The 17056-nt window shown below is 51.5% G+C and overlaps 1 protein-coding gene across 1 annotated transcript in view; it reads left to right on the forward strand.

Moving 5' to 3' along the window:
• LOC130042698 (CAP-Gly domain-containing linker protein 1-like) overlaps positions 1-15863 on the forward strand; it is a 38444-nt gene extending 22581 nt beyond the window's left edge. The window contains 6 exon segments of the mRNA XM_056134851.1: positions 975-1101; positions 1646-1751; positions 7987-8110; positions 8325-8475; positions 8882-8931; positions 15657-15863. Of these exon segments, the coding sequence (XP_055990826.1) occupies positions 975-1101; positions 1646-1751; positions 7987-8110; positions 8325-8475; positions 8882-8931; positions 15657-15863 (765 nt within the window).
• Positions 15864-17056: the final 1193 nt, after the last annotated feature.

The following is a 17056-nucleotide window of genomic DNA, read 5'->3' on the forward strand; positions in this document are numbered from 1 at the left end:
GACTATGATCCCAGAGACTCAGACACAAATCTCGGAATCCAGTGGCTTTTGGCAGAAATGCATCTGAACCCTGCAGTAGGTTACTGTCGCTGGGCCATTCCAGGGAGGAAAGGGTGCTGTCCCTCCACCTGCTCCCCCTTGGTGGCTCGGTGGCCGCCATCCTCCAGAAGCCATTGGACAGCCATTGGCTGTGGGATTTGTAGACAGGACTGACAGACATAACAGAAGGACCCAGAGACCCCCGGGAGTTCCTCTCAGGACTCAGGACTCCTTAGCTGGCATTCCAGAAACAAACGGAATCAATTCCTAGGACACAGCAGGGGATAGTTGACCCACTTGTTCGCATCAAGATGTAACAAACGTCAAGTTCTGGTGACTGCTGTCTAGTGGATTAGAGGTTCTTCAATTTAAATTTCATATTGAAACCCCTCAAACTTTTAAAGTCACAGACAAGAAACTACAAGAAAGTAAATCTTGGGTGCCAGAGTGATAGTACAGTGGGAAGGGCATTTGCCTTGCACACGGCCTACGTGAGTTCGATCTCCAGGATCCCATAGGGTCACTGTCATTGTCACTGTCCTCCCGTTGTTCATCGATTAGCTCGAGCGGGCCAAAAAAAAAAAAAAGATAACCTTTTCTTCCCTCCCTCGCCTCCCTTTCCCTTTCTTCCCTGTTTCCACCCTCCCTCCTTCCTATCCTTAGCCTCCCTCCTCCCTTGCTTACGTCCTTCTTCCTCGCCAAGCCATGGTCTGGGCTCTGGGGTCCTCCCGCCCAGCAGTAGTGGGTCTTTTCAGCTTGTGAACCGATCTCAGGCTCACCCAGCAAGTCCCCACAGGGTGAGCGGCGCTCAGCGGGGCCCGGAACCACTGTGGCTGGTTTGTGTGGCGTTTCGCGCTGTGCTCTGCCACTGAGGCCAACCCCTCCCTGCCCTCCCCCCCCCCCCCTGCGTGACTCAACGAGGTTTCTCCCTCCAGGCTGTGCAGACAGCGGAAGATGCCAAGCAGTTCATGCAGCAAAGGACCCAAGAGAAGACAGAGACCCTGGCCTCCCTGCAGGACGCCAGGAACACCAATGTGAAGTTGCAGAGTGAAGTGGTTGATGGTGGTGACCAGGGCTGTGTAGGCCCGGCCTCAGCCTTGAGAGAAACCATATCCTGGGCCAGAGCGATAGCACAGCGGGGAGGGCGTTTGACTCACACACGGCAGACCCAGGTTCAATCCCCGGCATCCCATATGATCCCCTGAGCACCGCCAGGTGTAATTCCTTGAGTGCAGAGCTAGGAGGAATCCCTGTGCATTGCTGGGTGTGACCCAAAAAGAAAAGAAAGAAAAACCATATCCTTAGTCACTCAGCGAATACACTCAGGGCTTGGGAGGAGCATTCTTCATTCCGAGTCCTCTTTGTCTCTGTCAGGAGCCTCTAGTGTCCGTTCTTTTTCGGTCTTTTACGCCACCACCAACAGTGCTCAGGGTCTGCTTCCTACAGACGGGGCTTCCTGCACGGGTGCGCTGCAGGACGCCCCTGAGCCGCGTGTCTCCGGCCCTTTGCTATTCAAACTTGCGTCTTCACGTCTGATTTGTGTCCCCATCCATGCCACTGGAAAACAGAAGCATTTGACCAGGTTTCTTTTCTCTTGGTCTCGAAGTCGGATCCCTTAAAGAAAACAACTTGAAGAATGTGGAAGAGCTGAAGAAATCGAAAGAGCGTCTGACTGTAGAGAATCAAGAGATGGAAGAATTCAAGAAAGAAATGTAAGTTTATGTCCTATGAGAGAAATTGCTTAATTAAATCACTTCAGTTTGGACCGGAGCCATAGTCCAGCCGGTAGGGCGTTTGCCTTGCAAGTGGCTGACCCAGGTTCAATCCCTGGCATCCCATGTGGTCCCCCGAGCACCCCCAGGATGGATTCCTGATTGCAGAGCCAGGAGTAACCCCTGAGCATCGCTGGGTGTGACCCAAAAAAGAGAAAAAAACACTTTATTTTAGGCAGCAAAAGTGAAAGCAATTGCTGGGTTTTGTTTGTTTTTTTTTGGGGGGGACACACCCAGTAGTGCTCAGGGACCATTCCTGGCCGGCTCGGGAACCATAGGGGGTGCCAGGGATCCAACGCACGTTTGCAGCCTGCAAGGCAAGCACCCTGCCTGCCCTACTGCCACTCCAGCTCCAACGCTGGTTTTTAAAAATATATATGGGAGGTTCGTAAAGTGGAATGGACAGTTCCCATCCCCCCACACCTGTGGGGGCGCTGGCAGCCTTCCCCGTGGGCGTTCAGGAGCAGAGCTCCATGCGAAGTAGAGACACGAATGTGGCTGAGGGGATGACTGGTGGCCTTGGGGACCCAAAGATCCTTCTGGAACTGCAAGTGGATCGGGAGTCACTGTGTGGCTCCCACGGGAGACTGAGCAGTCTCCCCAAAGCAGGCACCGCCTGCAACCAGGTTTGCTGGTGACCATTTGCTAAGTGAAAGCTGCTCATTTGTCAGGAGATGGAGATAGGGAGAGAGAAAGGGAGGGAGGGAGATTTTTCATCCATAATTAAAATTAAATCTCCCAGCTCCTAAATGACTAATTAGCTCAGGCCTGAAATACCTCCCCCCCATCACTAAATAAATAGCTCTGAAACATGCCTCATTTAATCATTGAGAGCATTTTGATGTGGATTTGACCCCCTAAATCTTCATGGGGTCACCCTAGTGTGCAAAGTATGGGGGATGGGAATTAACAAATCAAGAGAACTGAAAGGGGCCGAACGAACGCCACCACCCATTAGACTCTGCAGGTTAAAAATAGTTGTGTTCAGGCATGACAGATGGATCCAGCCCTCGGTGACTGGATCGGCACACAGTCAGCGTGACAGCTCGCATGGGGTTCAGCCAACACAGTCTCACCGTCACCGCAACCTTTTATGGCATAAACCAGAAACGCAACCCTCATATGAAGTATTTGTAACATCCTTGTAAGAACAGTAGTTTGGGAGGAGTGGGGCCAAGACACACTACAGTGAGTAAGGCACTTGCCTTGCGTGCGGCCACCCTGGGTCTGACCCCTAGCACAGCTGTGTGTATGCCACGCCCACCCCTAATAGTTTGAGATGTGTATTTTGAAATAACCAATAATGGGAGGCTGTTTGAATTTATTTACACTGTTCACATTGGATCTGCGTGCATTGGCCTTGCAGGGTCTCTCTTTTAAATCATTGTTTTATTTTACTTTTTTTGGGGGGGGGGGGTGGCTACACTTGGCTGTGCTCAGGGCTTACTCCTGGCTCTGCGCTCAGGTTTCACTCCTGGTGGGGTTGCGGGGGGGGTCCTCTCTGGTGCCAGGGATGGAACCCAGGTCTGCTGTGTGCAAGGCCAACACCCTCCCCGCTGTGCTCTGGCCCAGGCTCCTGGAGGTACTTTTCCCGACTCCACCCTGGCACCCACCTGCTGGGGAGTGAGCTGACCGCCTTTCCTTCAGGCGTTTCACCTGAGTCAGGTGCAGTCTGGCCAGTTGGCAGACAGTGGCAAATAGGACAGTTTATTTTTGCCGAAGGAAAAAAAATTCTCCTGGGGTGCAGAATATCCCCATTTTCAGCATGGAGCGTTCCTGAGCTCCACAGACCCAGACAGGCCCAGCGCCAGCCCCCGCCACGGCCCCTCTCGAGCAGTAGGAATGCTCTCCAGGCGGGGTGCACGAGTGAAGGGTGTCACTCACTTAAAAAGGCGTCACGCTGTGGGCCGTGTGGGACGCAGCGGCCCAACCCCGCCTGCTGATATGATGGATGCTATCAGGCATGTGACCGCATCGGTTTCTGCTGGCCAGGCTGCCTATTTCCATGGTAACGCTGGCTGCGCTGTCCTTGCAGAGAAATCTACTCGGTTGCTTAAGGATGGTTTTAACCTAGGCCGCAAAGCTAGGAGGCCAGGGCTACCGTCTCCCTTCTTCTTTTTAAGTTAAGAAATACTCAAATTTGGGGCTGGAGCGATAGTACAGTACAGGGGAAAGTGTGTGCCATGCATGCGGCCAACCCGGGTTCCATACTTGCACCCCACATGGTCCCCCAAGCATCACGGCGAGTGACCCCTGAGTGCAGAGCCAGGAGGAGGAAGCCTGGTGCATCACCTGGAGTGGCCCTCAAGAAAAAGAACAAACTAACCCTCAGATTCACTCCTCTTTAAAGTGCCTCACCCCGTATCCAGGACCCTGAGCTGCAGAAACAACCTTCACCCCTTCACCCCATTGGCTTTGCCGTGGGGCCCCAGGACATTTGTTTGACACAAATGGGCTTTATTTATTGGAAAAGAGCCTCTGTTTGCAGCAATGGGGGAAGTGCGAGACATTCCTGAGTTAGTTCCCGGCACCTTGGGGTCAGGGAACATGGACCGTGGGGGTGTGAGTACCGATAACCCCGCCCACCGCCCCACGTGGTTTGATGTCTGGCATTGCAATCTACAAATTCATCTGCTCTTGAAACAGCCCCTGCGCTAAAACACTGCCAAGCAAAGCCTTTGGACAATTGTGCTGGAAGAGCAGAGGAGAGGAGAGTCAGCACAAAGGATGCCTAGGACGGGAATAAAAGTCTAAACGTGGGGCAGAACCCATGGCACTGCGGGGAGGGCCCAGCCTTGCCTGAGGCTGACCTGGGCTCAATCCCCGGCGTCCCATGTGGTCCCTAAGCACTGGCAGGAGTAAGCCCTGAGCACAACTAGGTAGGACCCATAAACAGAAGCAAAAAAATTTATAAGTCAAACATTATTTAGCAATACAGACTTTTGAACCCAGAGGCAGCAGTAGAATCTGCAGTCTTATTACTTCAGTAAGAAGACCGTACGACCAACCAAAAAAGCGACGACCAAAAATTCTGCAGTGACCAGATCTGGAAGGGGAAGAAAATAACCACTTTTCTGTCACAAATTTTTCTTTCTTTTTTTTTTAATGACATGCTAGGGGCTGGAATGATACTACAACGTACAACGGCTAGGGCGTTTGCATATTCAATCCCCAGCATCCCATATGGTCCCCCATGCACCAGCAGGAGTAATTCCTGAGTGCAGAGCCAGGCGTAACCCCTGAGCTTCGCCGGGTGTGACCCAAAAAGCCAAAATAAAATAAAATAAAAAAATGAGTAACGTGCTAGTGTTATTTTAATTAAAAACTACATATTCCCTTGCATGTAAAAACATTGTTGTTGCTGTTTTTCACTTTCATCACTCTATGGGGCTGGAGTGATATCACAGCGGGAAGGCTCTTGCCTTGCTTTTTGTCTGACTCGGGTGTGATTCCCGCACTCCGTATGGTCCCCCGAGCACCGCCAGGAGTGCTCTCTGAGCACAGAGCCAGGAGTAAGCCCCGAACACCGCCAAATGTGCCACCAAACAAAAAGAACTATCTTGTTACAGATTCGTTTTCTGCATTTACTGATATGACTCAGGAGAACAAAAACTTCAACCAGAGTACCAGGAGAAAAAGACATCGTTCCACAGGATGGAAAACATCTTGAACTGAGGTGGAGCAGAGAAGCCCAGAATTTGAACTTCTGCAGAAATGCAAACGAAAGTCAGAATGAAAAGGACAAATAGGGGAGCTGCAGGATAGCACAGCGGGCAGGGAACTTGCCTTGTTGGAGGCCAACCCAGGGTCCATCTCCGGCATCCCAGGTGGATCCTCCCCCAGCCAGGAGTGATCCTTGAGCACAATGCCAGGAGTAAGCCCCTCACATCACCAGGTGTGGCCCCAAAACAAAAGAAAAGAAAGAGGCAGATGGGCCTAAGCATATCTGAGCTTTGCTCTGAAGTCTGGGGCCGCAGGGAGCACAGGCTTTGCAGGAGGCAGAGTTCCCTCCCTCCACCCAGCCCCCAGCAAGGAGCCAGGAATATCCCCAAGGCCAGCCCACTGCCAGGCTGCTGAAGATGGAGGACACAAGGAAGGGAAATGCGTTTCCCATGAAATCTACTGTGCTGTAATTCCCTGTGACACAGCGCACCCGCCACCCCACCCCACTGTGAGTTCTGGTTGCAGGGAGACCCCCTCCTCTGTACTGTTGAGTGGCGATTGTCGGGGTTTGCTGCGCATCCATGGTTGCCGTCTGTCTCAGCTCCTTCCATCTGCTCATCCTCCCAGCCCCCCAGTGCTGGTCCCAAATGGTCGGTTCATCCCTGGTGCTATTTGCAGGAGACAGCTCCCAAGTTGGGGGCACACAGACACCAGAGTCCCATCCTCCCCTGCGCTCCCCACAGCGCACATCCCCCCAGAATCATGACTGGTGCCCTGGATTGAGGAGGCAACCGTCCGTCAGAAGGCGAAGCAGTTTTTTGTTTCATTTTGGTTTTGTTTTTTAAGACACTCGTCTTGACATGCAACTTAGTGCTGGAGCGGTAGCACAGCGGGGTAGGGCGTTTGCTTTGCACGCGGCCGACCCGGGTTCGATTCCCAACATCCCATATGGTCTCCTGAGCAACACCAGGAGTAATTCCTGAGTGCAGAGCCAGGAGTAACCCCTGTGCATCGCTGGGCGTGACCCCCGGTTAAAATAAATACATAAATAAATTTTAAAAAATAAATGGCCCAGTTAACCACTTGTCCATTTCCCTCTGCTGCCTCATCACCTCTGTTCCCCTTGCCCCCCTATGTCCCAGGAATGTTTATGCAGCCATCCATGGAAAGTCACTCCTTCAGGGGCCGCGGAAGTCGTAGAACTGGTACTATCTTGTCTTGTACACAGCTGAGCTGGGTTCAATCCCTGGCACCCCATGTGGTACCCTGAGCCCAGAGCCAGGGTAAACCCTGAACATGGCCAGGTGTACACACATCCATCCCAAAGAAAAAAAAGTTCAGTGAATCAAAGGAACAAATGATGACTTTATTTTTTTTTTGTGGGAGTAAAAAATTTTAAAACTATTAAAAAATTTTAAAACAAATATTGAACTGATTTGAACCAGCGAGTCTGACACTAACATCCACAGCTGTCCTGGACCCCAGACTTTAATGAGATCCCCCACTTCACACGCACCTCTGTCTCTCTCCAAATATGCGTCCCAGGAGCCACACTTCTGTCCCTTCTCATGTCCTTTCCAGACTGTGGCATTGCCCAGTCTTGACTGGCTGTCCGTCCCCGCCCTGTGCTCCCCCACACACGTCCTTTTGTGGTGTAAATGCTCACACACACACACATAGCCACACACGCACCCGTTGGGTTGTATCTGTTGTGTCTTCGCTCCTTCCCTGTCTTGCCGCCCTCTCTCCCCAGGCCAGGTCCTCCATCTCCTCTGCCAGCCAGCCCGGAGGAGAGTCTGGCCGAGGGTGTGAGGCCACATGCTCCGTGTGCCCCGAGCTCTCATCCTCTACCGGAAACCCTTGTTCACCTTTCTGTTCTGGCCTTTTGCGAATTGCCTTTTTGTTTAAGAGCAACTCACTTTGGTCCTCTCCAGAGTCAGGATGAAAATCATCCTCTGTTGGATTAGTCGTAACAATCTTTGCCCCGTTCTGGCTCAGAAAGGTTTCAAAAACACATTCTCCAAACTTGCTGAAAGTTGCTGAAATGAGTGAGAACCAATGGATACTCCCAGCATAAAGCCGCTCTGCATGACATTCATATAATTGCTTTGTATGTGTGTGTGTTTTAATTGTTGTCATAGCTTGGTAATAATTTATTCAAGATATCGCACTTCAACCTGGGATTAGCTGTTTAAAAGAATTCTTTTGGGGGGTTGGGGGTGCAACCAGTCCTTCTTTTCTTTTTTCTTTGTGTTCTCCATCTCCCAAAGTTATTAACTTGTTTCTTTAAATTCACATGGACACAGTGATATGCAGGTTCTGGCATGTACACATAGGCAAACTTTTTCTCCCTCACATTAAGTAAAATTTCACTAAAATTTTGCACACGTAAAAGCCTGGGCCCCTCCCCCCACAATAGTCCTAGGAGCCGTTGAGCGTCCATTCTAGGGCAGTTGTGCACTGGCCTCTCTCTGGGTTGATTTCTGGCATTTTGAACACTTTGGTCTTTTAGAGAATCCGAGTTCATAAGAGACTCCGATGAAGAGAAAGCTTCCCTGCAGAAATTCATCAGTATTATCCGTGCTTTGCTCAGGGAGAGGGACGCAGAGCTGGAGAAGCTGAGAAATGGGTGTCGAGTCCCGGCCCCGCCCACGTGGACCCGAGCCACGCCCATCTCCGCCCGGGCCACGCCTACATGGGGCCGAGCCACGCCCATCTCTCTGAACCACGCCCACATTGGCCTGAGCCATGCCCACTCCGGCTTGAGCCACTCCCATATCGGCCCAGGCCACACCCACATGGGGTCACAGCCTCGGCCACGTGGGCCTAAGCCACACCCCTGTGTTGCAGGTCTCCTTGCTCAGGGGAGAAAATGCCTCTGCCAAGTCCTTGCATTCAGTTGTTTAGTCCCTGGAATCTGACAAGGTGAAGCTGGAGCTCAAGGTCAAAATCTTGGAGCTTCAACTCAAAGAGAACAAAAGGCAGCTCCAGAGCTGGGCAGGTAAAATGCTACCGCTGAGGGGTGCCTGCTCTCCGCCCTCCCCCACACCTCCGGGGGCACCAGCCCCCTGCCCCGCTGCCCCTCCCCCAGCTGGCTGCACAGGAGGGTGAACTTGGGCACCTGCCTGGAGCATGGGCTCGCGGTAGCGTCCCTGGGTCCGCAACACTGGCGCCAAAATAAGAGCCCAAAACAAGGCGAAAAGGCACTTTGGGGATGGGGGTTAGTTTGGTTTGGGGGTCACACCTTGCGGTGCTCAGAATTTACTGCTGGCTCTGCTCAGGGATCACCCTGCTCAGGGGACATTCAGGGGACCAGAGATCTAACCCCCTACCTCCTGAACTGTTGCTGCCCCAAAAAGGCACATTTTCAAAGACCTACACTCACTCTTTTTGTTTTCAACTGAAAGGTAATTCTGATTCTCAAGCAGATGAGGACGAAAGGGCCCAGGAGAATCAGGTAATATTTCTTTGCTGTGTTGCTTCCATGTTATGTTTTATTTTGGTTGTTAGTTTGGGGACCACACCCCGTGGTGCTCAGGGCTTACCCCAGGCTCTACACTCCGGAATAACTCCTGGTAAGGCTTGGGGAACCATGTGGGGTGCCGGGGATCCAACCCAGGTCAGTGGGGTACAAAGCAAATACCTATACTATTTTTCTGGCCCTTGTTGGGTTTTGTTGTTGTTGTTTTTGTTGTTTCAAAGGGTTGTTCACATTATTTGATTCCATTCAATATTTCAACACCAATCCCACCACTATTACACCGTCTCACCACACTTATTTCAAATTTCCCCACCACCATTCAAGCCTGCCTGCCAGAGGCAGATGCTAGATCATTTATTTTCTATTGCCTATTATGAATATCATGAGAGGTCTTCTGGAATTCTAAAATTGTAAATGGTTAGGGTCCAGAGACATCTCTGTAGGGAGCTAATCTATTTTGAGGTTCCTTTGGGCGGCTCAGGATCAAGGCTGTTGATGGCCTGAGATGGTGCCTGGAGGCAGATCAGGGGCGTGACAGCCAGGACCCCAAGTGGGCAGTGAGAGGGTGGCCCTTGTGTTTTCATGACGCTTCACTTTTGACTAAGACATTCAGCATTTAAAACATGAGCCAGTCCAGGCCTCCTTGGGAACCAGCGCCCCGGGATGGGCCCGAAGAATAGCCCCACGGGGCTGCCGAGTTAAGGGCCGGGGCGCAGCCCCCTCCCCGCGCCTCGGGGCAGGGGGGGCGCGGGGGCTCCCGCTCCATCTGCTCATTCCCACGCGCCCTCCCGGGCCTGCGAGTGACCCCCGCGTGCCTGGGGCGAGCGGGCGTGGGCGGGCGAGCCCCCCAGCTTCAGCCCCGAGGAGGGGTGGGGGGTGGCCGGCGGCGCCCATGAGTCACGCCTCATGCCGAGGTGGAGGGTGTCCGGGGACTTCTCCGGGCCGGGCAGGGGCACAGGAGGGCCCCGGAGGCTGCTTGCCCCCGCCCCGACTTTTCCTGATTTCAGGACACTTGGCCCTCGCCCTCCAGCTCCCAGGTGGAGCTCCGAGTTCCAAACCTTGGCGCCCCGAGAGGGAGCCACCCCCCACTGCTCTGCAAGGGGAACTTTGACCCAGTGGCTGCCGGGGTGGGGAGTGGGGGCTTTGGACCCTCCTGGAGAAATTGCAGAAAGCCCAGATCCCCGCAACACCGCCCTCCCCACCCCTGCCACCCCCCTTCGCTCCCCACCCGCAGTCCCTGCTCCGAGAAGACCAGAAAGGATTTTTCTGGGTTCTTGTCGGGAAACCAGCGGTCCCTCTTGGTGCCCGCTCGCGGGGCCTCGCGGGGGCTCAGCGTGGCCCTTTGTGCAAGTGCAGGCGGGGCAGCGCGAGGACGCGCAGGGCTGACCTGTGCCGCGCGCGGGGACAGAGCTCAGCCCTGAGGGAGCCCGCGAGCTCGGCGGGCCACGTGCTGAGTGTCGCTAGCGCCGCCTGGTGCCCGGCCTGCTGCAACATTGTTTCCCTTTGGCCGGCTCGCTCCCCGTCCGCGTGCAGGCGCGCCTCCGTGCAGAGCCCTGCCCGGGTCGCCGAGGGCGCAGAGGGTGTGCCCCCCTCTCTCGGGCTCTTTCAGACTGTTTTCCTTTCTCCCGCAGTTTGGTGTTTTTTTGTTGTTTTGTTTTCTTGTTTTGTTTTTCTTCGGCTTTTGTCGCCTCTCCCCTTGCCCACCCCACTCTTCTCATCTCTCTCTCTTTGTATTGCTGACGGGGGCACACCTGGAGCGCAGGTACTGCTCCTGGCTCCGCTCACTACGGACCCCTGGCGGTGATGGGGGGAACTACTGCGGTGCCGGGGTGGAACCTGCCTCCCCCGCCCCATGCAAACCCCAGGGGGCCGACCCTCCCAGCCCTCACTTATTTCCTTGAAGTTCCTTTCATTGGATCACCATGAGATGCACCATTGCAAAGCTGTTCAAGATCCGGTTTCAGTCACGCCATGTTCCCGCCCCTATCCCTCCACCAGCGTATGTTTCCCACCGAGTTCCCTCCCGCCACCCCTCCACCCTGCCTTAGAGGCAGGCACCTTTCTTCTTTCTCTCTCCTTTGGGACGTGATGGTTTGCAATTCGGGCACAGAGAGGTCATCGTGTTCTGTTCCTTACGGGACTTTCAGCACTCAGATCTTACCCAGTGATCGTTTCTTCCTGTCACTGTCCTTATGATCCCTTCTCTCTCCCAACTGCCTTCTCCCCAGCGCTTGGGGCAGGCCTCCAACCACGGACCAACCAATAAATTGTTGTTTCTTATGGAGACATTGAGTCCTTGTAAGATGTTGTGATAGGTTCAGCCTCCTGTGTTTGTTTTGTTAACCGAGATTGGTTCCTTCTCCAATCTGGTGTGCTACTACTGGTTTATCAGTGTTTTAGAGTTTGAGATGTCAGAAAGTTAAGTCTTTTTGTCGGGAAGGTACTACTGGAGTTGATGTTTTGTCTGGGTGGCAGCTTTGGAGTGTGGATGTCCAAAAGCTGCTGGGGCTTCTGGAAGTACAAGGACATGGGGGAGGGGGGAGGTAGCCCATCCCAACTCTGAAAAAGCCTGGAGATTTCAGTCACGAATCCTGTATACCTGAGTTTGCATCCATTTAATTTCTCCACGGGGTCCATCCCGAGAAGATGGAGTCTTGCCCATGGGGGCCGTGGCAGCAATTTCGGACCGTGGGAGCGCGTGGCTGTGGGGGGCTGTTTGGGCAGGCACTGCTCAGCCCTCATTTCTTTTCTCTTAATGACCTACACGAGTATTTCTGAAGTTGTGGCTTTTATAGCGAACAAGCTTTGTCTCTGTTCAGGGTGAAGTATGAACTAATGCAGTCCCTCTGATATTTTATCCTGTTTTTCCATGTCCTCAGTTTAGGCTCTGATTTGGCAAAAATGCCATCACTCTTGGTAATAAGCCTCCTGTCTGTGTCCCCACCGCTGCTGCCGTGGCACCAGGAGAAAAATCAGCTGCCTGAGGCCCGGATTCCGTGGGCTTGTGTGTTTGCTGTGTCTGAGAACATCTTGTGCCTGGAACCGGAGTCGCGTCCCAGGCCAGCCGCGGTGCCCGTGGTGAGCTCTGCCAGAGGCCTCGTTTCAGCAGTGTGACACTTCTGGGTGTGAGCGAAGGCCCATGCCGGAGTCAGCGTGTGCTTTGCGGTTCTCTGTCTCCTGAGTGGTTTCGAGGGAAAAGGGACTTTTTCCAGTGTGTCCTATTACTGCTTTGTGATGGTATAACTCCTCCCCTCCCCGTTGCCTCCCACCGTGTCTCCGTGTGAGTCCAGCTGGCATCACCATCATCAGCCTCGAAGCCAGAACACGTAACTGCCTGATTGCGTGCTCCCAGGTGCAGCTTGGACTTGGAGGTCCAGAGGTTCATCCTGCCCGCGCGAAGCGTTTGTCTGTGGATGACAATGCAAACATGGGGGCCCGATAACTAGGAGAGCAGCTGGTAGGGCACTCGCCTTGCCTGAGGCTGATGGGGCTTTGATCCCTGGCCTGGCATAGGGTCCTGAGGGCCTCCAGGAGTGACCCCTGAGTGCAGTCAGGAACAAGTTTTGAGCACAGCCTGGTGAGGCCTAGAAAAAAAAAGAAGAAAGAAGGAAACTGTTCCACCGACATGGGGTTCAAGTTTACTCTTTGGGGTTCTGAGGCCACTGGAGCCGTTCCCCACATGAGTCTACCACTTGAGCCCATCTCTCGACTGCACTTTTGCTTTTCATAGTTAAAAGAGTTGAATTGTGAATCTACTTTGCCCTCACCACCCAAAGTAAGAATTTTGACCGGAAGAATGACTTTGTGCTCCTGAGTCTGTTTTATACTAAAGGGCTTGAGTTCTGTTTCTCGGCACGGTTATTGGTACGAACTTCACCATCTTTTGATGTCTCTGGGGTGTAGGGCCGGGATGGAACCCAGCGCCCCCCCCCAACACACATACAAAACACACGGAGGCACCTGATATGTTGGGCTCCATCGCCAACCCACACTTTGCCACTTCTGAACCCTCCTGAGGTGTGTGAAAGTCTCAGAACGGAGTGAAGACGAGGGTCAGAGCAAGTCAACGTCGGGCTGAAGGCGAAGGCAGTGTGTCCGAGTGTCTGAGGATCCAGTTTCGGGTCAGAGGTTGCTGATTTCAGGCCTGTCCTTTCTCACCGTTAGAGCGGGTGTAAAGGGGTGATGGAAGAGCCCGTTTGGCAGGTCGGCTGGGTGGCATCGAGACATCGGGCCTGGTCTTGACAGAGACTCTCCAGACTTGGTCCCCGGGCCTCTGAGCACGGCCACCCCCCAATCCCTCGCAAAATAAAACGCAAATCAGACAGATTGTTTTTTTATTTGAACATTAAATATTGACCAGTATCTCAGCATCTTCTTTTCCTCTTTAAAATGCATTTATGGGGGCTGGAGTGATAGCACAGCGGGTAGGGCTTTTGCCTTGCACACAGCCGACCCGAGTTCGATTCCCAACATCGCATATGGTTCCCTGAGCACCACCAGGAGTAATTCCTGAGTGCAGAGCCAGGAGTAATCCCTGTGCATCGCCAGGTCTGACCCAAAAAGCAATAAATAAATAAATAAATAAAATGCATTTATGTTTAAGTTTATGCATTTAGGAATAAAATGGGGGCTTTTTTTGTTTGTTTGCTCATAGGAGTTTTCGTTGCAATGAGTATTAAATAGATTCACCTCATTCTTTTTCTTTTTAAAGTTTTATTAGTGAAACACCATGAGGTACGATTGTGGACTTACAAGTTTTTGTGCTTGGATTTTAGTTATACAATGATCAAGTACCCATCCCTCCACCAGTGCCCATTCTCCGTCACTAATGATCCCAGTAACCCTCCCACCCCCCAACCCCCCTCACCTCATCCCCCCATCCCATCTCTGTGGTAGGACATTCCCCTTTGTTCTCTCTCTCCTTTTGGATGTTGTGGTTTGCAAAAGAGGAATTGAGTTCACCACCGTGTTCAGTCTATAGTCTACTTTCAGCATGCATCTCACAACCCAAGTGGATCCTCCAAACACCCAATTCACTTCATTCCTGAATCCTCGCCCTTTTGGTCTGGGATACTGGACTTAAGGATGAGGTGTGTCCTTCCAGCGTCTGCTTCTGAAACCTTGGGCATTTCGTGCACATTCCATGCATCTGTGTATTTCTGGAGGGAAGATTCTTGGTTTCACAGTTTCAGAAGAAAAGCTATTTGGACATTCCCAATAAAATTATTTCTGCTCAAAAAAAAAAAAACCATTAGCCAGTGTGTTAAGTCTATGTATATTATATAATCTCACTCTGAACTGTCCTTCTCCAGTACCCCCCAGACAAGTAAACAGTTATTTCATCATTTTTTTATTTTTCCATATAAGCAGATGTATAAGTTTATAAGCATATGTAAGCCAAGCCTAAATGTTTTCTTTTTGACTTAAATATTTTCATTTTACACGAAATGGTCTGAGCTTAGCTCTCTTAATAGCTGCTTACTATTCTATTCTATGGATTGCTGTAGTTTCATCAAATTTGAAATTAATCTAGGATAAACCCCTAGAAACAGAATTGCTCCACCTAAAACTTCCTTTATATTTGGCTACTTGACTTCATTTCTCCTGTGCTGAATGGAGGGTCCATCTCAGCTTCTGTCCCAGACACCCAGCGGCTCCTGGGACTTAGCTCTGCCCAGAGGGGGCGGCGAGCCCGGAGCTGCCCGGGGTGTCTCACTGTCCTCGGCATGAGGAGCCCAGCAAGCCTTGTTTTCTCTCTCCTTTAATCACCCGCTGGCCTTGTTTTCTCTCTCCTTTGCCACTGCTTCTGCTTTTGCTTCCTGCTGCGCCAACACTTTCCTCCTAATCAGCAAATGCTTTGTTGTCTTCCTCACTTGTGAGTGTGTGTGCATGTGTGAACATGTATGTGTGCTCACGCAAGCACTGGGGAGCATGTCTGTGTGTGTGTCCGGGTGTGTCCACGTGTAAGCGTGTCTGGCTTTCCCCTCTAGATTTGAATCCCTGCTCTGGCCTTTTCCTCTTCCTGAACGGTAGCTCCCAACAGGACCGTGTCTCGGAGGGAAGTGGGAATCGTTTCTTGGCTCCAGTGTGGGAGGGCCTGGGCCCTCTCAGAGACTCGTCGTCAGAACTTGTCCTGAGGGAGAAAAAGAATCAGTCTGTTTTTCTGGTTTTCTTTTTACTTTTTTGGGGGCCACACCTGGCGATACTCCGGGCTTCCTCCTGGCTCTGCACTCAGGAATCACTCCTGGCTGCTCTCCGCTGGCCCCTGTGGGATGCCAGGGATCAAACCTGGGTTGGCTGCGTGCGAGGCAAGCACCTTTCCCGCTGTGCTATCACTCAAACCCAAACCTGACATTTTTTAAATGAAACATGAATGTTTGTGCCATGTTTGCTTTTGTGTCATGCTTGCTTTTGTAAAGTGGGATTTTTCCCCCCCCGTGGATTTTAAAGAAGTGAGTCTGTCTTTGTAGGACAGGGAAGGTCCTCTTGACTCCCTGCTCTGAGAGGAACCGAGGGGGCCCAGCATGTCCTCCTGGGGTCTTCCCTGGGGTACCCGGGAGCTTGCGCTCAGGAAGGGAGAGGGGAGCTCTGGCTGCCTCAAACCCTGGGGCGGGGACTGGAAGCGGGGCCCAGCCTCCTCTGTGGCGGGCTCCGATGGCTCCCGCAGATGGCTCACCGTCTCACGCTCTCCTTTAACACAGATCGATTTCCTGAATTCCGTGATTGTGGACCTCCAAAGAAAGAATCGGGACCTCAAGATGAAAGTGGAGATGATATCCGAGGTGGCTCTCGACGGGAACTGGGACGACCTCAACAATTATGACAACAGTTTCGGCCCGGCCACACCATTCTCTGCACTGTGCAGAAATCTCCAGCTGTTGATGCATGAGATAACAAGCTACTTGTGAAACACCTAAAATAACCAATTTACTGTCTTTACAGTTTTCTTTTTTTCACCGTGCTTTTAGATGAATGTATGATGAGAAATTCAACATTAATACTTTTGGATTTTCTTATCACAAAAAAATTAAATGAAGGACCTCAACCATCAGAAGTTTATCATCCAGTTTGAATCTATTTATCTTCATTTGAATGTTTTCTAGTTCTGTAAAAAGTGATAAATAATGTACCATCCAGGCGACATGTATAATAAGAACTTCTATAATTGTATATATGCTTTTGATGTATTTTCCTCTGGAGATTATCAGGTGTCTCACCAGTCAAAGATCTGTAAACTATTGAAATTTTTAGTAGTAAACATGATTGAAATTGTTTCACAAACTATGTAAAGCAGTATTAAAATTTGAGCAGACAGGTGTTCTATATCTACATTAATAACATTATTTCCTTTTTGCCAGTGATAACTGATTATGCTCAGGTTCATTTATAAAAGATTTTTGGCTAGCAATCAAGAAATATGGAGTCAAATGAGTCAAATAGTTTCTACAATGGAATTCTGATACACCAATTTCTTTTTGTTTCTTTATGTTTGTGCCACACCTGGTGATGTCTTAGGGCTTATTCATGGCTCTGCACTCAGGAATCACTCCTGACAGTGCTCGGGCAGACTATATGGAATGTCAGGGATTGAAGCCAGATTGGCCAAAGCAAATGCCCTACCAGCTGCACTATTGCTCTGGACCTGTAAACCATTTTCTTAAAAGTGTTTATCTTGGGCTAAAGAGATAGTGCAGTGAGTAGGGATAGTGCAGTGAGTAGGGATAGTGCAGTAAGGATAGTGCAGTGAGTAGGAGCCAGGCCCCAAAAACTTGGGGCAGAGTTGACCAAGAAAGTAAACAGGCAAAAGTTAGGTATGTGGGAGATACACCCACGAACCACCTCCAGTTCAGCTATATAATTGGAGACATGGCCTCTCTGGTTCCTGATTGAACTCCTTAACGGCCATGATCCCAGAGAATCAGAAACAAATCTTGAAACCCAACGGCTTTTGGCAGAAATGTGTCCAGTCCCTGCAGTAAGTTAGAGGCGCTGGGCCACCCCAGGTGGGAATAGATTTTGTGCCTTGGCCTGTTCTCCCTGGAAGCCCGCTGGCCGCCATCCTCCAGAGGCCACTGGACAGTCAGGTTTGGGCCCACAGTTA

Source organism: Sorex fumeus, unplaced genomic scaffold (genome assembly GCF_029834395.1).
Source record: "Sorex fumeus unplaced genomic scaffold, SorFum_2.1 ptg000108l, whole genome shotgun sequence".
Lineage (NCBI taxonomy): Eukaryota > Metazoa > Chordata > Mammalia > Eulipotyphla > Soricidae > Sorex > Sorex fumeus.